A 22,818-nucleotide genomic window follows, 5' to 3' on the forward strand; every position below is an offset into this window, starting at 1 on the left:
CTCTTTAGCCTGGAAAAGCACAGGCTCAGGGGTGATCTGATGGCCACCTACAAGTTTATCAGGGGTGACCACCAGTATCTGGGGGAACGTTTGTTCACCAGAGCGCCCCAAGGGATGACGAGGTCGAATGGTCAGAAACTACTTCAAGATCGTTTCAGGCTGGACATAAGGAAGAATTTCTTTACTGTCCGAGCCCCCAAGGTCTGGAACAGCCTGCCACCGGAGGTGGTTCAAGCGCCTTCATTGAACATCTTCAAGATGAAACTGGATGCTTATCTTGCTGGGATCCTATGACCCCAGCTGACTTCCTGCCCTTGGGCAGGGGGCTGGACTCGATGATCTTCCGAGGTCCCTTCCAGCCCTAATGTCTATGAAATCTATGAAATAAATGCATTGCAGCTTGAGAGGTGCTCTGTGATACTAATGGGAGTTGTATTGTTTTAACAAAAAACCCCAGAAAAAAAGATTGAGTATACCAAAGATGTATGCTAAAGATTGTTAAATATACCAACAATGGAAAAAATGTTAATGTTTGAAATTAGCTTTCTGAAATCATTTGGGGGCATTTGGGGAAGAAGCACCCCAATGGCTGATTAGATAGTTCTGGACCGAAATCCCCAAATAAATATCATAAAACTTAGGGGAAGATTTCACTCAAGTTCACATGCGAACACAAACTTGGGAGTAGGCAATTTTTGAAGCAGAGATCAGAATTGTACATTGTTGGGAGATACCATTTTTTTCTTTCATGTGCGAGGTAGGTGATGGAGGTAGATGATAGGATCCAGAGATGAAGTATGGCAGTGATTCATCATCAGCTTGCTGAACTGGTAGCTTGATTTTTGATTGGGTAGAAGTATGACTAGGCACATTGCCCAGTTGTTTGGTTGTGGTTTTTTTCCTGTAGGACTACTGAGAGCAAAGATTGTCTTTAGCATCAAGCAGTGTGTCTTCTCTAGTTTGAACTTTCCATTTTCAGTTTAAGAGCCTGTATGTTCATCTTGCAGGAGGACACGGAGAGGACCCAAATCAATGTTCTTGCAGTACAAGCCATAACCTCGTTGGTGCTGAGTGCAATGACAATACCTGTGGCAGGCAATCCAGCAGTTAGTTGCTTGGAGCAGCAGCCCCGCAACAAAGCTTTAAAAGCTCTGGATACAAGGTATTTCATCAACTCTGAAAGCATGTGTGTTTTATACTTGCATGTAGATTACCTGAAAGCAAAATAGCTTAATCTAGTAATAACACAAATGTGGACAAATTAGAAATTAAGCAAAACTATATGAAATGTCACACGCAGGGCACAGTTATTTAGTCATAGTAAATCATAGCAGTTGCATGATGTTAAGAACTTTGTGGGATTCTAAGGTAACTCTGAAAGAGGAGTAAAGTGCAACTTCAAGCCAGATTTCAAACTTATTTAAACAGCTAGTCTGCATACTTGCACCTCAGCTGACTGACTTCCCCTAAAGCAGTAATTGGCAAAATGAGTATACTACAGGTAGTCACTTTATACTCAAATTGACAGGAAAATATTGGTGGAAAAAAATCTCCTTAAACCACCATTCTGATTTCTGCTGGGCTTTCAGGTTTGGGAGGAAGTTAAGTGTTGTTAGAGGGATTGTGGAACAAGAAATCCAAGCAATGGTATCCAAGAGAGATAATATTGCAACACACCATTTATACCAAGCCTGGGACCCTGTTCCGTCACTTTCTCCCGCTACCACAGGTAAATGTCTAATGGCCAATTGTGTGGAAAATTCTTCAATTCTGCAGTGACTTGCATTGTTCCTTGTGGGGGGGGGGAAGAATAACAAATATACTTGCATGGGTGGATCCAGGATTTTGGAAAGGGGAAGGGGGCGGTAGAAGCAGCAGCCTGTGCTGCAGGGGTGGCTGCAACCCAGTTCCCACATATACATCCAGGAGGTCCTCCCCACACACTCACATGCAGGAGAGAAGGCTGTGGCAGGAGCAGCAGCTGGGGATTTTTATAAAGTCCCTCAAGCAGGTAAAACTATTCCCTTTCCCCTCCCTTCCCCTCTGTGCTGAGCAGCATGTTTCTCTTGCCTGTCTGCAGCTGCTGTCCCTAGCTGAGCAGTATGGTTGACTGAAAGGGTGGTGTATCGCTGCTGCCACGCCTGCCCCCTTCCCCCCCCCCCCCCCGATCAGTTGTGTTCTCAGCTGTTCCAAACATATAGAAAATAAACTAGTTTTTAGATTCATTTAAGTATTTGCTTTAAAAAAAAATTCTCTCTTTCAGCGGCTCTTATCAGCCATGAAAAGCTTTTGCTGCAGATCAATACTGAGCGAGAATTAGGAAACATGGATTATAAACTGGGACAGGTTTGTTCAAGTTAACACAGCATGTTCAATGTGACTTTTATTTCTTTCTTAAAAATCCATTAAAGATGCTTTGAAGAAGCATTATTTAACATAACATTTAACTTCAGTATAATAAGAAAAATCTAAGTTCTGATTGAGAACAGAGTCAGGAGGTGTTTTTTTTAATTCTCAGTAAATCTGTCGTGGATATAAGTTTGACTAGATTTTTACTAAATAAACATCAGTACCCCAAGCATGGCTTAGGAATTTAAATCAAAATTACTAACTTAATTTAGTCATAAAAGAAATAACTCCACAGTGGGCAAGCGAGTTTAATTTTAGCTCTCACTTGTGTGAGAGGTTAAATAGTTCCCAACCCCCCCCCCCATAATAGTGAAGTTCAGTTTTGAATATTTAGTGTAATGTTATTGCTAAAGGAACTGAACTGTCAATCTAATATCTCCAATAAAAATAGAAAGATGTCAATGTTTTGTGTGTCTAGGCCCCCCTAGTACCTCCCTTGTGGGCGTATTTTAAATTGCTGTATGTTAAATACTTATAAATGCTTTTTTAATGAGCATTTCCTCCAAGAAAAGTTACAGCCATGATGCATAGCACATAGCCATAGCACAGTTCTAGCCCTAGCAATGCTGAAGTTTTAATTGGCAGTCAGTTTGTATTGTAAGCCCTTATTTTTGCGTACTGATGTTTTTAAAAGGCTGCTGCTCCAGGGTCATTTGGCAAGGAAAGACATCATGTTATGTGAATAAAAATATTCTTTTCAAAAGTTACATAATCGCTCAGTACATTTATTTTTTTTATAAATCTTCCCATATATCACTGAGCTAACCCTTATAATATGCATTTGATATTTTTTCAAGTAATTTTGTTTTTACAAATAAAACTAATTTTTTAATACATTTTCTAATACATTCATATGCATCATGCAGTGCTTTTGAAGTTGCAGTTTACCCAGTACAGATGCTTAAGCTTTACATTTAAATAAATGTCTTTTTAATGTAGGGTTTGTGCATGCTGATTTTTCTTTTAGTTTAATTGAAGCATTCCCATGTATCGACTAACATTGCAGCTGGGAAATATTAAATTTGGTGTGCAGTCCTAGAGTTTGACCCCAACAAAGTGCATAATGTGCATCCCTTATCAGTATTCTGGGAATCAAATTGGGTTGCTCTTATTTTAAAAATAACTTCATTTATTTTAGTCTTTCATGCCTAATTCTAATTTATTACTTTCTGAGGAAATTATATTCTACATTGTTAACATAAATTTATCAAATGGACATTTTTCTCTTCGCTTTTCATCTACTTCTACACCAATTCCCCTCCTTTCTCAAAACCTGCAGTTTGACCCAAAATTAGTATCTATCTAACTTTGAGTCTCAAAATTTGTACCAATTTTCAACTTGGAATTAATCTTATTTTCCATTTGCTAGCCCCTGAGGAGAGTTCATGCTGGGTGCTGGAAACAGTCGTATAGACTCACTAAAAACATGTTAACTACTATTTGTGGGTGCTCTGTATGCAGGGTGCATCCAGAAATCTAAAGTGGATTAAGAGAAACACTTGGGTATTAGGGCTGTGCAAAGCTTTGGTCCCTGATTCAATTCAGCGGAGATTCGGTGGCCGAATCTTCAAATCCAGATCTAATCGGAGAACCCTTTTAATCTCTCTGAATCAATATGGAACCCTCCTGAATTGATTCGGATGTAGATACAACTTTAAATGTTTTTTCTATATACCTCTAGGTAGCAGGGGCTCTGAACGCTGTGGTGCTGGGGCAGATGCAGTGTCCCACAGAAGCACGGGGGGCTCCCCAGTGTGCTTGGCAGCAGACTCAGAAGTGAACCAGAAGTACTTCCGGTCCACTTCCTGGTCTGCAGGGGGGGCCCCCCACACTCCCCTGGCTTGGGAACTGGTGCCTCCTGGGTCTAGGTGGGCACCCGGGGTCCCCCTGCAGCTGATCACCAAGCCGGGGGGGGCCCCAGCACGCTCCCTGGCAGATGTGGAAGTGGACCAGAAGTATTTTTGGGTTTGCTGCCAAGCACGCTGGAGAGCCCCCCATGCTCCTGTGGGATGCTCCATCTGCCCCAGCACTGCAGCGATCATGAGCTGTGCTTGCTACCTCAAGGTATGTAGAAAAAAACTTCCTAAAGCTGTGCTTGTTTCTGAATCACTGATTCGTCGAATCTTCAGATTCAGATTTGACCGAATCAGATCGGGGACAGTGATCCGAAACAATGTCCCCGATTCGGGCCGGATCCGAATTGAATAGGGCCCGTTTCACACGGCCCTATTGGGTATATGCATTTATGCTGATGATCTGGCTTAGCCTTAATGAATACCGTCTAGTGTCACTGGGACCAGAAGTGCTGTATGATTATTACGTTTCCTGGAAACGGAGGCCCAAGTGCATCTGTCTCTTGTTATTGCTGATCCTTGCATAGCACAGGAAGAAAAAAGAGGCAGCATTTTATGCTTTTTATCTTAAAAGTAAAAAAGCAATCTGCCCATTGTATAACACTTTAGAAACTTTGGAAAAGGTGGCAGCAAGTAAACATACTGAAGGGAAATTTAAATTCTGCTTTATTTGTTAAACTATTGGTATAGAAAACTTTTGGTTTTGTTTTAGACATTAGAATTCATACAAATTTCCTGATTTTTTTTTTTTTTTTTTTTTTTTTTAAATGTAAATTGTGCTTATAGATAAATAGTCAAGTCATACTTTAAAATGTGGCTTGCAACTCAGCGTTGTAGTTGTAACCCACTAAAACCTTTTAACTTGTTATTTGCCCTTTCCTACATCAGCACTTCAGCTACACTTGTGCTCTATTTCATGCCAGGTCATTTGATTTTTCAGTTCTTATTAGTTATGTGCTAAACAGAGGCACAGCTCTTTTTTTTTTTTTTTGGATACTGGTCTTGGCTTGTATTCACAAAAGTATTCTTTTGACTTGTAACAAAGAAAAGTGTAAAAGTTCCTTATGTGTCATAAGTGCATGGGGCACTTCACAGAAATAAATGTTAATATTTAATGCTGTAGATGCATACAACAGATGTGAACGTTTCAGGCTTGCACGCTTTAAGTTAGGCTCCCAAAACCATACATCAGCACCCAAACAGGTGGCCTTTTTTTTCATAGGCTCTGAGCTCTACTGGTTATAACTATAACTGCTGTTGAAACCCTTGTAGTTATCGTTTAGAATGTGTCGGTGGACTTTTGAAAAATGCTCCGTAACATCTTTTCTTAAGGTCTTTCACTTTCTTGTTTAAGTTCTCAAAGAAAAGAGGAACATGAGAGCATGCTCAAGATCAGAAAGCAAGTTATAAATGAAATACCTGCTCTTTCAATTTGAAAATCATGTTCATCTGTGTCATTTGCCTCTGTCAAGTGCTCAACTAAATATCTTAAATGGAGAACAGCAAAATTTGCTAGTTAACTATTTCACTACGTTTTGCATGTTTTTTATCTTCAATTTCGTAATAGACTATTTCAGATGTTTCAGGTTATAGTAGTAGAGAGGTAGCATATGGCAAGTTAAGGATACAGATAAAAAACATGCTTCTTTAAAAAGAACAATATTTCATTAGAAAGCTTGTCATAAGAATTGTAATACTACCCTCTTCTACTAGTAGCAATGATGCAGTCTAAAATCACATGGTGAGCACACCAAAGTGTTTGGGGCTTTTTTTCAGTTTTATACATTTTCTTGGTGAAACATGCAAAAGAAAGTGGCTGGTTCTGAGCTTAGTTCAGATTCAAAATTTGAGGCAACTTAAGTTGTTAACCATACAGCAAAACCAGTTTTTAGATTTGCAGGAATTTGTAGTATGTTTTCTTTTGCATGGTTTCAATCCAGCATTGTCTATATTAAGGTCACTTCAGCTAAATGAGAGAGAGATTTATTCAGCCACTTAAATTAGGATGCAGAGTACACTTTGCATTTGCATTAACTCAGACATCCTTCAAGCCTCTGGTTACATATCAGGTTTTATACTGATCTGTGTTTAATTTTTCAAGCATCTCTTTGCAGAAGCTTACAAATACTGCCTGTTACTTGAGACTTGGCTGTTCAGCATATGATTGCTGAAATTCTGCCTTTCCTAGACTTTTTTCTAATTGTCACTTTTCTCTAAAATAAGTATGAAAGTTGCAATTAACCAAACCCTATTGCGGTTCAAGCCTTTATAATGTATGCAAGAACTTTCTCCTTCCTTTCTTCACTTTCAACTTTTAACTCAAATTCATAGAATCATAGAGAAGTAGGACTGGAAGGGACCTCCAGAGGTAATCTAGTCCAACTCCCTGCCTAAAGCCACGTTCATCCCTATTCAAACTGTCTCATACAAACCATAATCTGAACTCTACTGTCAACCCTGATGCAACACAGACATAACAGCCTAACCTGCTACAGGTAAAGCAGGTGAACCATGGTAGCCAATGTCCTGCTTCTGACACATTGTCAATATATGCTCAAGATCGCCTGGGTAGTGGGCCATACCCCCTCCTACAAAACCCACCACAAAATGAGTAGGGGGTAAAATACTTTCCTGACTCCAAATCTGGTAGTTGTCCTGACCTTCAGTGGAGGGGCAAGACCCTGTAGCCAGGAACCTATAGCTTTGGTCCCAGCAAGAGCATTGGCATACCCCAATCAAAATCCCCAGCCTTGGCTGTAACCAGTGCTTCTGGAAAGGCTTAAAATCACCCTGACACATGTAACAAAAAAGTGGGGGGGGGAACCAGCAAAGCCCAGAAGCATGGGAAATGCCCATAGTAGAACAGGCCTAGATGTGCCTAGATCATTCCCAACCAGTGGCTGTCCAGCCTCCTCTTGAGGTGTGCCTAGATCATCCCCCCCCCCCCCCCCCCCCCCCCAAACACCTCCACTGATAGTCCACAGCTTCCATAGGCAGTCTATTCCACTGCCACTATTTTAATTGTTAAGTTTTTTCAGTTATCCAATCTAAAATTCAAGCCACTGGTCTGTTTCCTCCTCTCTGCTGCAAAGGAGAAGGTGCTTTTCCTCTTCTTTATGAAAGTCCCTCAAGTATTTGAAGACTGCTGTCATGTCCCCTTTTCTGCAAGCTGAACATGCCTAGCTCCTTCAGCCTCTTTTCATATGGCTTGCTTTACAAGCCTTTTATTGTTTTTTTTGCCCACCTCTGGACCCTCTCAAACTTCTCCAAGGCCTTTTTAAAATATGGAACTCAGAACTGCACACCATACTCCAGATGAGGCCTAACCAGTGTCAAGTAGAGACACTATTGCCTCCCGTGTCTTGCACCTAATGCTTCTGTTGATGTATCTCAAAACCGTATTCAACTTCTGTGCAGCTGCCTTACACTGCAGACTCATTGAGTTGGTAGTTTACCAAGATTCCCAAGTCATTTCCATAGTGCTGCTCTCCAACCAGATGCTGCCCGCTTTATATTTGTGCTTTTGGTTATTCCTCCTGAGATGTAGCACCTTGCATTTATCCTTATTCATCTTCATCCTGTTAGCTGTAGCCCAGATTTCCAATCTGTCAGGATCCTTCTGAATTGTGCTTGCATCCTCCTACGTGTTCATAATCCTTCCCTGTTTCATGTTACAGATTATTCTACTTTATAAGAGGTATAATTAAAGAAAACACTTAGCTTTATTGTAGAGAATTTGGATGCTGTGTCTTGCTTCTTTCTTGTTGTTTCCAGACCAGGGCTAATATAGTATAAATGTAGCAAGATGGTTGCTTAGCAATACAGTGTCTGTAAACTTACTCTGCCATATTGCTTCGGAAAGGTGCATATTTTCATTGACCTCAAGGGTGCGCAGTATAATTCTATGGTCTTATCTAGTCATAAAACATTGTGTGTAAATTTATAAAAATGTGGCATGAAACTTGTCTTGCAGACTTCTTTGCTCCTGTCTTGGGGCCCCTTTATACACACAAGTAAAGGTGCAATGGAATCTAATGTGTGATCTGCAAAATCACGCCTCCTGCCATGCCACGTGATTTTTTGGGATTCTGAATCGCATCCCATTGCATCTTATTGCCAGTGCAGGGGGGACTCCCCCTGCACTGGCAAGAAGAAAGTTCCCATAGCTGGGAGCCCCCTCAGCTGACAGGGCTCCCAGCTGTGGGGTTGCCCTGTGCACTCCCATGATTGGGGGATCACAGCAGCTACAGTCTCCCAGCTGCAGAGGCACAGGCTACACATGCAAATTAAATCTGGATAGAAACCAGATATACAGATATCGCACTTTTTCCAGCACTAACTGTAGAGTTGGTTGGATCTTTATAATGCTCAATAGTTAATACGTATGTGTAGCTGGTCTAAATTAATTGTGTAATTAACTAGGTAATTGTATAATAGATGTAATATGTGCGGGGGAGGAAGAGGGGTGGGCTTAGAGTACAGCACAGTTTTCATTTATTTTAGCAACTTCCTGCTTGCTTATGAAACAGCTAAACGTTTTTGGTGTTTAAGGTTTCTATACACTCTGTGTGGCTGGGAAATAATATCACTCCCCTGAGAGAAGAGGAGTGGGATGAAGATGAAGATGAGGAGAATGACTTGCCTGCTCCTTCCTCACCACCAACCTCTCCTATCAACTCCAGGTATCTCATTGTGTTTCTTCCCTTAACCACTTGAACAGGGTTTTTTTTTAATTCAGTAAGAGAGAATTCTGTATTGTCTTCCACCCACTTGGTGCTTGCTGAGTAGTCTCTTTATTTAAAAAGATGCAAGAATAGTGATTGTCATTTGCTTGTTGTGCTTTGTAGGAAACATCGGGCTGGTGTTGACATCCATTCATGCTCTCAGTTCTTGCTTGAGCTGTACAGTCAGTGGATATTGCCATCAAATCCTAGCAAGAGAACACCTGTCATCTTGATTAGTGAAGTGGTGCGATCGGTAAGCTTGCAAAATAAATTTTCTGTACCATAATTGAGTGTTTCACTGAATACCTGAAGTAAGGAGAATTTACAAAGAACCCTTCTTATTCTGCAGAAATATTGACTTGTGGGGGAAATGTTGTGGATTTAACGGTGTATCTTTCTACCACCTGATTAAAATAATATAAGCAAATAGTAGCAAAATATGGAAGTTACAAATGCTTTATAAAAAAAAAATTAGAGGAAAAAAAGTTCCATTTTTTGCCTGCGTACTACACTTAATTTAGGACCCTTTGTTTGCACTGGACTATGATTAAGAAGAATGTTTCTAGAGTCGAAGAGGAAATATAGAGGAACAAATTATTTTAAGGAGCTAAAATTATTTTTGAAGCATACAATGAAGGACTAAATTTAGTAAATACTTATGCATTTGAGGACGTGGGCAGTATAAGGAATGAGTAATGGTAGTCCCCAACACTGACAATACATATTGAAGGGATATTATTCAAAGACTCAAAAACATCGGGATGAGATACCATTGCCTCGGAGGACATACTGCAGGGCTCGGTCCTAGGGCCGAGAAGACTTCAATGTCTTCATCAGCGACTTGGACGAGGGAGTGAAGTGTACTCTGTCCAAGGTTGCGGATGACACAAAAATGTGGGGAGAAGTAGACATGCCGGTGGGCAGGGAACAACTACAAGCAGACCTGGACAGGTTGGACATATGGGCACAAACCAACAGAATGCAATTCAACAAGGAGAAATGCAAAGCACTGCACCTAGGGAGGAAAAATGTCCAGCATACCTACTGGCTAGGAAATAACCTGCTTGGTGGCACAGAAGCGGAAAGGGATCTTGGAGTCCTAGCGGACTCCAAGATGAACATGAGTCGGCAGTGTGACGAAGCCACCAGAAAAGCTAATGGCACTTTATCGTGCATCGTCAGATGCATGACGAACAGATCCAAGGAGGTGATACTTCCCCTCTATCGGGCACTGGTCAGACCACAGTTGGAATACTGCGTTCAATTTTGGGCGCCGCACTTCAAGAGGGATGTGGATAACCTGGAGAGGGTCCAGAGAAGGGCCACTTGTATGGTTAAGGGCTTGCAGGCCAAGCCCTATGAGGAGAGACTGGGGCACCTGGACCTTTTCAGCCTCCGCAAGGGAAGGTTGAGAGGTGACCTTGTGGCTGCCTATAAGTTCATCACGGGGGCACAGAAGGGAATTGGTGAGGTTTTATTCACCAAGGCACCCCTGGGGGCTACAAGAAATAATGGCCGCAAGCTAGCAGAGAGCAGATTTAGACTGGACTTCAGGAAGAATTTCTTCACGGTTCGAGTGGCCAAGTTCTGGAACAGGCTCCCAAGGGAGGTGGTGCTCTCCCCTACCCTGGGGGTCTTCAAGAGGAGGTTAGATAGGCATCTATCTGGGGTCATCTAGACCCAGCACTCTTTCCTGCCTATGCAGGTGATCGGACTCGATGATCCGTTGAGGTCCCTTCCGACCCTAGCATCTATGAATCTATGCACTGCTTTGTAAATCTGGGTGGTTGGGGGCTCAAAAGTAGACTCCAGAACTACTTTAGTGTTTTGGTTTTGTAAATGATAAGTAATGCAGGAGACTATTTAGGGCATTATGGAATATGCACCTTTTAATCGCACATTATGGAAGTGTGATCAATAAAATGCCTTGTTAGTTGAATGAAATCAAGAGATGGAGTCAGGCCACCACTATTCTAAAAACAGAAATAGCGTTAGTTAACGCACTGAAAGGGCTATTGAGAAATTTGAACATAGACATCAGTTTTGATGTCTAATGTCTCAAAATAGTGGGATTTTTTGGGGGGTGGTATTTTAGTGCTGTAACCATAATTCCTGAAACATCACATGTAGGAAAATACTCCCGACTTTACTTCTGCTTGAGAGCTTAGGATTCTGTATGTTTTCAGACGGCATGCAAGAAGAATGCACATATTTTACAATGACTGTAATGCCCTGCTAGCAGTTGTTCTTTGTGTCTTTGAAGTAGCACTGTTCCATTTGAAGCTTGCATCTGACATCTGATTAGATCATGTTTGATTTTACTCCAGCTTTCAATTTAAAATATTTAGCACCACATGTCACAGCACAGAGTTGAATTATTTTTGCTGGCAGGTATATTAAAAGAATAGTCTGATAGTTTTGGTTTGTTAATAACTTTTTTTTCTATTTGATTCTTTTCTACTCAACAGCTTCTGGCAGTTTCAGACTTGTTTACAGAAAGAAATCAGTTTGAGATGATGTACACAACCCTGACAGAATTGAGGAAGGTGCATCCATCAGAAGATGAGATCCTCATTCAGTATTTGGTACCTGCCACATGTAAGGCAGCAGCTGTTCTTGGAATGGTAAGAAATTAGTGCATGTAAGTTTTGTGGCCAGTGTATAATGCATTAACCATTGCAAACTGGTAGCACTGTACTCACACCACAAACATCTGAGAACAACTGATGTTTTTTTATCTGCTTTTTAAATTGCTTCTCATAAATATATTTTATACACGTTTAAAAACCTAGCATTCAAATCCAAACCAAGTATTTTTCACTGTATCCTGAAGAACATTATATTTGTGATTTGGAGGAGTGTGGTGAGGCATGAACTCCAAAAGAGTGGTCCTCAACTGAGAGCCTCTGCTCTGTTCGAGCAAGAGTGTGTGGGCTGTTTTTTTTGTTTTTAATTGCTATGAAGCTGGTTAGAATAAGAGACTCTCTCTTAGCTAGCCAGATATCAGTGTTCTAGATTTTTAGAAGATAATGGCATCTTCCATTGATCCTCAACCAGGAATTATTTGCCAAGGGTTGAGCACAGGTTGGTATATTTAATGATTTCTCATGCAGGAGTTGCTTAGTGGTTCTCTGAGCTAGTTTGTAAGTTTGTGATGAAGTTCAGAAAAATGCATTTTGTAGTCCTCTGCTAGCCTGGACATGACAATGTCCTGGTGACCATTGTTAAATTTGTCACAAGAGAATGACCTTAGTCCCATGATCCACCTTAGTGAAAAGTGCCATTTGTGAGCTGCTTTTGTTACCAGAGAATTCATGTACCACAATATCCCCAAACTTCAAGGCCTGTTTTGTTGAAAGATGGAAATACAATTCCTGGTACAGCAACTTTCACATATTCCTGTTCACTTCCATTTAATTAAACTAATTGAACATCATATTACCATATTCTTCTGAATCCAAGATTACTTTGAATTTAAGATGGTCCCACAGTAATTAGTTTATAGACATAAAACATTTGTAAACTTGTTATAATTTTTCATGTTTAGAAAATTATACATAGAAAATGTCTATACATGTATAGAAAAATTGCATGTTCAATTTTTGAACCCCTCTGCTGCCCCTCTTGCCCCACTGCAGCAGTAGGAGAGGAGTCAAGTGGCCTGACCTCTGTTCCTTGCTGCCTGATTAGCCTTCTACCCCTCCCTGCAGTGCCCACACCCCCTGGCACCTGGCCTCTACTGCATCCCTCTGCTGTTTACTCTCCCATCGTGGTTTCAGCTTCTGCATTTCTTGACCCTTGAACTAAAAATACGGGTGTTTTGGAAGAGGCATTCAGATATGAATGTTAGTGGCCAAAATAAGTTCCACAGAACATTAGTAATATAGGGCAGTATCTTAAGTACTACATTTGTGCAGACCTTCGGCACGTAGCCATCTTCTAACATACCAAAATTCTGTCACATGTTCATCAGTTTAGAAGCCTATCGACAGGTTAAACTTGCAGGTGTCCAAAGTCCACAAATGTTCTTGGCATATAAACAGCCTAAGCTCTATCCAGTAGGACTAAACTGGTGAAGTGGGACTGCGATAAGCGTGCAGGATGTAAGATTCTGAATGACAGCTGGCATGGCTTTGTTGCAGGAGGTCTTGCCTTACCAACCTCATCTTCTTCTATGACCAGGTAACTTGACACCTGGACATGAGAGAGCAGGTTGACATTGTATACCTAGACTTCCAAAAGGCCTTTGATCTAGTATCCCACAATATTCTTGGGAGCAAATTGGAAGATCGTGGGCTTAACTCCAAGACACTCAAGTGGGTGAGAACCTGGCTGCAGGATAGGATCCAGAGAGGTCGTAGTGAACGGATCCGTGTCATCCTGGCGAGAAGTGGGCAGAGGTGTCCTGCAGGGGTGGGTCAGTGCTCGGTCCAGTACTTTTCAGCATCTTTATTAACGATTTGGATGTGGGGGGGTGAAGAGCTCACTGGTCAAGTTTGCGGACGACTCCAAGTTATGGGGGAGTGTGGTCATGCTTTAAGATAAGGTCTACCTGTGACTGTAGGTGACTGTAGACAGACTGGCAAGTTGGGCGGATTGGAATCTGATGAAATTCAATGTCGAGAAATGCAGAGTGTTCCATCTCGGGACGAGCAACCCCCACACACCTACAGGTTTGGCAGCACCAAACTGACTAGCACCATGAATTAAAAGGGATATGGGGGTAATTAATAGACCACAGTATGAATATGAGCCGGCAGTGCAATGCTGTAGCCAGCAGGTCAAATAATACTCTGGCATGCATCAATCAGTGCATCTCCAGCAAAGCCAAGGAGGTGATTCTTCCGCTCTACTCGGCACTGGTGAGACCGCAGCTGGAGTACTGCGTTGAGTTCAGGGCACCACATTTTAACAAGGGTGTGGACAAGTTTGAGAGTTCAAAGAAGAGCCACCCATATGATCAGAGTCCTAAAAGGCAAGCCATATGAGGAAAGGCTGAGGGATCTGGGACTCTTCAGCCTGAGGAAAAGAAGGCTGAGAGGGGGACCTGGTACCAGCTTACTGCTACACTAGGGCAGTACATCAAGGGCTCGATGAGCAACTGTTCAGTTCACCAGGGCACCCGAGGGGAAAACCAGGAGTAATGGTCACAACCTCCTGGAAGATCGATTCAGGCTCAACATTAGGAAAAACTTCTTCACAGCCAGGGTGTTCAGACTGGAATAAACTCCCTCCAGAGGTAGTGCAAGCACCTACCCTGGAAATTCTCAAGAAGAGACTGGATAGTCACTTCACTGGGGTCATCTGACCCCCAGTTATCTTTCCTGCTTCGTGGAGGGGGCTGGACCCAATGATCTTTCAAGGTCCCTTCCGGCCTTACAGTTTTTGAAAGTCTTTCCCAGGTAAAAGACAGATTTAACATTTTGGTGCAGTCCTTTACCAGTTACCAGAAATTATATTTTTCCTCCGTTAATTTGAACATTGTAATATCTCTGGAGGAGGATAATTAATACTCGGAAATAGACACATTCTTTTGCAAAATTTTAAATTCACCAGCCATAAAATACCAGGTTATTCAGTTACTTTTAAGTATACCAGAAGTGCTTCAGTAACTATATACTATCTGCAGAGCTCTGGTTCATGCCATCTTTATCTGTTCCTTAGTTTGTTACCAGGTGCGGTGAGTCATTCTAATTGGTCCTATGTTTAGTTTTGGCATGTGGTTTTGTGTTCGCATTAGGATAAAGCTGTAGCTGAGCCAGTGAGTCGTCTTTTGGAATCAACCCTGCGTAGCACACACATGCCAAGTCGGATTGGCGCTCTCCATGGAATTCTTTACATTCTCGAGTGTGACCTGCTTGATGAGACAGCAAAGCAACTCATTCCAATTATCAGCGAGTATCTGCTCTCCAATCTGAGAGGGGTAGCACAGTAAGTGCTGTATATTTATAACTCTGCTGTGACTTAAGTCCAAAAACAAGTTTTGAGCTGTAAAATAATTGTCCAGAAATAACTGAGTAGACCAGAATATTTCTATCAGTCCCACAACCTTTACAAGAGATTCCCTAAGATTCCTGTGTTGAGAGCAGTACTGCTTGTTAGTGTGTTGCTGTTTCTGCTTCTGATGTCAGATACAAGTAGAGCATATGAGCAGTAGCAAAAACAAGCATTTAATTTGACAGTTTTGAAGTTTCAAAAGGATTGGTTTGTTTTTAAAGCCTAAGTGAATGTTCAGTCTTTGTTTGAGAGAGCTTGCTTGCCTCAATTTACCCTTTTTGAAGTATTAAGGGACACTCGGATTGAAAAAGTCTTTTGTCCACAGTTGAGAACTTGTAATATTTGATTCCTTCTAGTGTCCCCTGCTGCCAGAATTAGCTTTGATTTGGAGAAGTCAAACATTCCTTGAAGATGAGGAAGAAATCTAGTTGGTAGCTTAGTCTACTCAACTGGGACTTATTACTATTTCAAAGCCTGGCTTTCTTTTGATATCATAAAGAGTTTAATCTTTCCTAGGAGTACTGCAGAAACACCAGCAAAGAGCATTTGTCCTAAAACAACTGAGACAAAACTAGGTTCTAATTATGGCACTTAAACTTATTCTTAGGACTCGTGTAACACTGCACTTACATAAACAGTAACCATTTTTGGGGGCATATGGTGATTCTTTGAGAGTGATTTGCCAAATAGTTTGTTTAGTGTCAAATATTGCAGTAAGATAATATTTAACAAAAAAGTGTAGTCCATATAGAGCACTCATGTTTTATTACATTTTTAAGAGATGACTTTAATAGATATAACTCTTGGCTTCCTTGCTTATTTACAGTTGTGTGAGTGTCCATAACCAACAGCACATCTTGGTAATGTGTGCTGCAGCATTCTACTTGATAGAGAATTATCCACTTGATGTAGGGCCTGAGTTCTCTTCAGGAATAATACAGGTATGTAATGCTTCAGATTGCAGAAGGCAACTCAGACTCACTTTCATAGTTTTTCCAAAAAAAATTCATCATAAAAGTAGTGTGTACTTTAGAAGGAATTCAAGGCGTTGAAAGCAACTAAACCAGTTGCAGCTGTTTGTGTCTGTTCTGACATATTGGTGCTAGGATTCAGACAGGATAACTTGTTTCTTAGATTTCTTTCTTGGTTATTTCAGATGTGCGTCATTATGGTGTCTGGAAACGATGAATCTACTCCATCCATCATATACCATTGTGTCCTGAGAGGACTAGAACGACTCCTGCTTTCAGAGCAACTCTCTAGACTGGATAGTGAATCTCTAGTTAAACTAAGTGTTGACAGAGTGAATGTACACAGCCCCCACCGAGCAATGGCAGCACTGGGGTTAATGCTGACCTGCATGTATACAGGTTTGGATATTATTAAATTTTGTCCCCTGTAAGTGTATAAATGCATCGGTTCAGGAGGAGAAATCATATATATGGCTCTTCTAATGGACTTCTCAGAAAATCAACAAAACTTTACAGCTTTTTTAAGAGAACTGAATTTTTCGTTGTTTTTGTTGAAACAAGGCCAGTTTTGTTCATTACAACTGCATTTGTATAGCAAGCTCTTACAGGATATCTGGTTTCTTTGTAGGAAAGGAGAAAATTAGTCCAAGTCGTGCTACAGATGCAAATCCCACAGCCCCAGACAGTGAATCCGTTATTGTGGCTATGGAACGGGTATCTGTTCTTTTTGATAGGTAAGAGTATCAAACCTTTACCGTAAACAGGAAAAATACCTTTGTGGCCTGTTCTGTTTGCTGGTCAATGCTGTTCATGGCAATTACTTTTTAAAGTTGTTTTTTACTTGGCTGTTGGTTAAAATCATGATGTCAATCATATGCAGTAACTTCTTTGGAGTTGTTTGGTCCAGCACAGATGTATAAGAACCGTAATGCAGATAAACCAGATTCTTGTTCACAAGGATGAAGGTTTCTGGTGAATGAAATATGTGCCTTTTTGTGTATGGTGACAAAATATTTGAAAGACAGTCATCACAAAGCACCATAGTACTTTCATTCCTTGTGTTGATGATGATAATAATAATGCCATTTCCCCAGCCTTTAAAGGCATTAGGAAACTTTAGATGCAAACCCTAACTTTGACATCAGTTGCTCTCTCTAGAAGCTTCTTGACATCCATCACCCTGGGTTTGTTGCAGGTAGGTCTTGCTTGACCAATTTTATTTCCTTTTATGACCAGGTGACCTATCACCTGGACAAGGGAGAGGAGATTGATGTTGTATATCTTGACTTTAAAAAAGCCTTCGATCTGCTATCCCATGATCACCTCTTGGCAAAACTGGCCAACTGCAGCCTCGGGTCCACCACGATCCGCTGGCTGAGGAATTGGCTCCATGGTCGGACCCAGAGGGCGGTGCATGACAGAAGTCAGTCGTCTTGGTGCCCTGGGACCAGTGGGGTCCCTCAAGGCTCTGTCCTTGGACCTGTATTGTTCAATATCTTCATTAATGATGTGGACATTGGTATCAGAAGCAGACTGTCCAAGTTTGCTGATGATACCAAACTTTGGGGTAAAGCATCTACACCTGAGGACAGGAGGGTGGTCCAGGCTGACCTGGACAGGCTCAGGAAATGGGCAGGCAAGAACCTGATGGTGTTTAACACTGCAAAATGTTCTCCACCTTGAGAGGAAAAACCTGCAGCAACCTTATAGGCTCGGCAGTGCTATGCTAGCTAGCACTATGGATGAAAGGGACTTGGGGGTCATGATTGACCACAAAATGAACATGAGCCTTCAATGTGATGCTGTGGCTAGTAAAGCGAGCAAAACGCTGGCTTGCATCCATAGATGCTTCTCAAGCAAATCCCAGGACGTCATTCTCCCCTTGTACTCGGCCTTAGCGAGGCCATAGCTGGAGTACTGTGTCCAGTTTTGAGCTCCACAATTCAAAAAGCATGTGGAGAAGCTTGAGAGGGTGCAGAGGAGAGCCATGCACATGATCAGAGGTCAGGAAAACAGACCTTATGACAAGAGGCTGAGAGCTATGGGACTCTTCAGCCTGGAGAAGTGTAGGCTCACGGGCGATTTGATGGCCACCTATAAGTTTATCAGGGGTGTCCACCAGGATCTGGGGTAACATTTGTTCACCAGAGCACGCCAAAGAACAAAAAAGGTCAAATGGTTATAAATTCCTGCAAGACTGTTTCAGGCTGGACGTAAGGAAGAATTTCTTTACGGTCCGAGCCCCCAAGGTCTGGAGTAGTCTGCCGTCGGAGGTGTTTCAAGCACCTACATTTGAACACCTTCAAGAGAAAATTGGATGCTTATCTTGCTGGGATCCTATGATCTCAGCTGACTTCCTGCCCCTGGGGCAGGGGGCTGGACTTGATCTTCTGAGGTCCCTTCCAGCCCTAAGGTCTATGAAATCTGTGAAACCTTGCAGAAACTTCCCTGCATATCCATATTCAATGCTGTCTCTGAAATTTGCTGAGGCTTATATTGTCTCCTGCACAATCATTGCAAAATGTAATCTTTCAGTCTCTCATCATCCATCAGTTTGTATTGAAAGTACTATTGAAGTTAATAATGGATGGATACGTGTTCTTTTCTGGATGTCATGCTCATATGGATAGCCTTTCTTCATGATGCATAGTACTGTCACGCAACAGTCTAAACTTGATGGATCTGCTTCAATCTCAGAAAACTCACCTCAGAATCTATAGTTCTGTCTATAAACAGGTGAATTTCAGTGACTTGCATGACCTCAGTCTTAGAAAATGTTGGATTGAAAAATCAAGGTCCCTGTAAAGACTATGGGTTAGAAGCTTGAACTACTCAGTGGGGGAGTGTTCCTAGTTATTGGGTTGGGTTTTTTTTCCCCCAACTTAAAAAGCAATGGCAATTTTCTTGAAGGACTGGAATGCTCATATGGGTCAGTTGGTTACAGAAACAGAGGAAAATATACTTTTTTGCTTTGAAATGGGCTGTATAAAACTTCCTGACTTCCAGAAACATCCAGAAATTCTAAGAGCTATCTGTACTCTTACTGGACAACACTACCATAGCAACTTGCACTGTAAGCTTGGAGGTAGGGAACACCTTGTTTTTGGTTTTAACATGGATTGCGTGAAAATTAAAAGGAAGGGCCGAAAGTTCCAAGCTATTCTCAGAAAATTAATTCTTGCTGTCTAGATGGAGGTGTATTTGACACCCTAGCAATCGGTCATTGAAGTCTCACTGTCTTTCCTTCCCCGTGACAAATGGTTAAAGGAAAGAGGGTATATATTTGTGAACCCCTAAACCTGGGGCAGTCGATTAATTTGGCTGGAGGGCCACTTAATGAGTTTTAGTGAGCTGTTGAGGACTGCAAGGGTGGCCCACCCCTTGATGGGTGCCCTGCCCCCTGGTTGCCAAATTGGGACTGGAAGTCCTGCCCCTTAATCCCTGACCTTTGCCCCTGGAAGTCCCTCCCCTTGCCCCAGAAGTACTTCTTGGGGGCTTGGGGTTGCCATCTTGAAACCAGAAAAAAACCACATTGAATGTGCGCCACCCCGCCACCCCCACTTGTGTCCAGCTGCCGGGGGTACACTGATCCAAAAAGGTTGAAAACCCTTGGCATAGTACATATAGAGGCTATTGCATAATAATTCAAAATACAGTCTTACTCTTGTATATTGTGGGGGGAGGGTAGAGCGGTGTGGTTGGGGAGGGTGTGTGGGGTATGTGGTTGGGGTGAGGGCTGCGAGAGGGTGTGGGTGTGTGGGGTTATGGTTGGGGGTGGGAGTGTATGGGTATGTTTGGGGGAGTGCAGCTTATGGGAGGGTGTGTATGGTGCGGGGGTTTGATGTATGGAGGATGGGGGGGTCCTTGGAGTCCCTAGATCTGCATGTGGTAGCAGCAAATGGGACCAGCTCTGCCTAGCCCCATAGTGCACAGCTCCCTGCACTCCCACCCCAGTCCCTGGCTGCAAGTGGGGCAGCATGTGGGGCCAGCCCCGCCTGGCCACATAGCATTCCCGTCCAAGTCTCTGGCCACGCATGGCAGGGTGCAGGGCCAGCCCCACGTAGCCCCATAGTGCACAGTTCACATGCTCCCACCCCAGTCCCCAGCCACACGTGGTGGCAGGGTGTGTGGCCAGCCCCATAGCGTGCAGCTCCCTGCACTCCCCCACTTTCCCCCAGTGGGAGTTCCCGGCCCTTTACCTGCATTTCCAGGCTTGCAGGCAGGGAGGCTGGGACCTGGCACCAGGTGACCAGACAAAAGCCTCTGCCAGGCAGAGGCATCTTGTCCCCAGCATCCCCTGGCAAGGGGCTGGGGCTGCAATGGGTCAGGCCAGGTGGGGGCCTTACAGGGCCAGGGCTGTAAGTCAGGGCCAGGGCTTAGAGGGTGCTTATGGGGGGGGCCCTGCAGGCCAGATGGAGTTGCTTGGTGGGCTGGATTCAGCCTGCTGGCCATATTTTGACCACCCTGCCCTAAACTGTAGTTCACAATCAAACTTAACAGTTTTATAGTCTGCTAACTAGGGGTCTTTTTCATCAGAACTATGTTAAAATTCTCAGCTTCTCAGCAGAGAAGACCCTAAACCCACCATGCAGTCCTGTTGATGTTCATGAACTTGGAAAATAAAGTTAGGAATAGCCAAGTTTTCTGATAACATCGTATCGACCAAGATGACCAGGGTACTTGTAGGAAGTCACTGTAGCTCACTATCTTCCCAAAGAGAGATCTTGTATATAACATCCCTGTCATATCCAAAATCAAAACTTCTAAAATTGACCAGTGCTGAACGTGAGGTCTTGGCTTAAAGAGTGCTGACAGGTGTGGAGGGAGACAAGGGACAAAAAATACACTTTACTGAAAGAAGCAGCATGTTAGTTCAACCCAGCTCTGCAGTGTCTGTATAGATAGAGTGCTTCAGTGGGGCTTTTTGGTGCTTTTATCTAATAGCTGATTTTATCAGTTATTAGATAAGTGACAAAGAGCCACAGTAAAGTGCCTGGTCTTTACAGACATTGGATAAGCCAGGTCTAACTAAATGCAGTACTTCTGGGCATGTGCTGGGCTCAGCGTAGGGACACACGGAGTTTAAAGTAAAGTACTGGGAGATTTTTTTACATCTGTATGCAGCCAAGATGTTTCTCAGATTGGTTTTCCTATAGAACTTTTTTACTGTGAATTTTTATTTTTTATAAGTCAGCTATGAAAAATATTGGTTTACTGCCACAATCTCATGACTTAAGTGCTTAAATTCCATTGAAAATCAGTTTACATCAATAACTCTCAAGTGACTTTCAGGATCTCTTACTTTTTAAAAAAAAGCCACGTTCCCTTTCATATCACCTTAACTAAAATTATTAGAATGTCAAGTAGATACAGGCTGAAGATAATCTAAGCAAATAGCTTATTTAGTTTCTGTATGATTTATTTCCTGCTATGGGAAACTTGAACTTGTGTTCTAACCCAGCAGTCTCTAGGTGTGTTAGGTGCTGCAGTATAGAGGCCAAGAGCATTCAGTTATGTCTTAGTCATCCCCATTGCATTTGGTGGGATTTATACCCCTAGTTTCAATTGGAATAGTTAGACCAGTGCTTGACAGCTTTTGGAAATACCACTTGTAAGAGTTCATAGGTTTAGTTGTGGAACACATCCAGTACAATGTTCCTCTTCATATTTATTTTTCACACTTTGAGCTTGTTTTGAGATGCAGATATAGTATACTATTCTTAGAGTTCATGTGGCTTTTTTAATAAGAGTTGCACCAGAAATTACATTAACTGTATTAAAAATTTAATGTCTTAAAACTTTGGACAAACTTCTTGATGTGTTGTCAGTTGGGTAAGGCATTTATCTGTCAGTCCTAAAAAACCTCCAGGTTTACCTGTATATTTAAAAAAAAAAAATAAAATAAAAAAGTTACTTTCTGTTTCACTTGAATCCAAAAAAAGTGGAATAATTTTTATAGGGCCTAAATTGCCAAGAGTAGTTTGCTGAATTAAAATAACGAAATGTATTTATTTTCTCTTTTCCCCCTAGGATCAGGAAAGGATTTCCTTTTGAAGCTAGAGTAGTTGCACGAATCCTCCCTCAATTCCTAGATGACTTCTTTCCTCCACAGGATGTAATGAATAAAGTTATTGGAGAATTTTTATCCAACCAGCAGCCATACCCTCAGTTCATGGCAACTGTAGTATATAAGGTAATATGTTTGATTTTCTTTTCCCTTACCTGGGGGAGGTTTGTTGATCCTAAAGAGTTAACTAGGCAAATTTTACTACTGGTTTTCTGTTACCAATGAGTATTATCAGAAGTACTCATTTAACACAATAAACATATTTTAATGTGTCAGTTGTGACATCTTAAATATTTAAAAGGTATACTTTTTCACCTCTTGAGTGGCATTTGTACTATATTTCTGCCAATAACATAGAAGGTTATTCTGCAGAACATTATCAGAAGTGACACAATAAATCAGCAGCAGGTTGTGATTCAGTTATGGGCTGGATTTGGTATTTTATTGATCAAAGCACATGTCCAAAGAGCTAATGCTGCTACATTGATAAGCAAAGTTTATCATTTCTGTTTTAACTGACTTAAAGGCAGGGCAGCTATCTTGTTCTATTGCCCATGTACTTGCACATTTTAGAATAAATAAAGGTCAGTTATCATTTTAGGAAACAAGAAAATGTAGAGAAGGGTCCTGCATGTCTGCAATTTTAAGATCATAACAGAGCAGGGTGTAACTTTTAAGTGCTAGGAAGTGAAATGAGAAAAAAGCTTAGTGTTGGGATGGGGCGGGGGAATTATAGGTGGCCAACATTTGTTTGCGTGAGTCCAGATATTGGAAGAGCCCTTTGGATCTGCCAGCCT

At 41.9% G+C, this 22,818-nt stretch overlaps 1 protein-coding gene across 4 annotated transcripts in view; it reads left to right on the top strand.

The window, feature by feature from the left end:
* Nucleotides 1–22,818, top strand: part of HTT (huntingtin) — a 155,881-nt gene that overhangs the window by 125,046 nt on the left and 8,017 nt on the right. For all 4 annotated transcript variants that reach the window (XM_006262647.4, XM_019479067.2, XM_019479072.2 and 1 more), the window contains 11 exons: nucleotides 1,008–1,162; nucleotides 1,590–1,729; nucleotides 2,264–2,346; nucleotides 8,814–8,944; nucleotides 9,110–9,239; nucleotides 11,455–11,610; nucleotides 14,727–14,917; nucleotides 15,810–15,924; nucleotides 16,140–16,353; nucleotides 16,583–16,688; nucleotides 21,985–22,147. In XM_006262647.4, the coding sequence (XP_006262709.1) occupies nucleotides 1,008–1,162; nucleotides 1,590–1,729; nucleotides 2,264–2,346; nucleotides 8,814–8,944; nucleotides 9,110–9,239; nucleotides 11,455–11,610; nucleotides 14,727–14,917; nucleotides 15,810–15,924; nucleotides 16,140–16,353; nucleotides 16,583–16,688; nucleotides 21,985–22,147 (1,584 nt within the window). The remainder of the gene's footprint in view (nucleotides 1–1,007; nucleotides 1,163–1,589; nucleotides 1,730–2,263; nucleotides 2,347–8,813; nucleotides 8,945–9,109; nucleotides 9,240–11,454; nucleotides 11,611–14,726; nucleotides 14,918–15,809; nucleotides 15,925–16,139; nucleotides 16,354–16,582; nucleotides 16,689–21,984; nucleotides 22,148–22,818) is intronic.

This window comes from Alligator mississippiensis, chromosome 2 (assembly GCF_030867095.1).
Source record: "Alligator mississippiensis isolate rAllMis1 chromosome 2, rAllMis1, whole genome shotgun sequence".
In the NCBI taxonomy this organism is placed as follows: domain Eukaryota; kingdom Metazoa; phylum Chordata; order Crocodylia; family Alligatoridae; genus Alligator; species Alligator mississippiensis.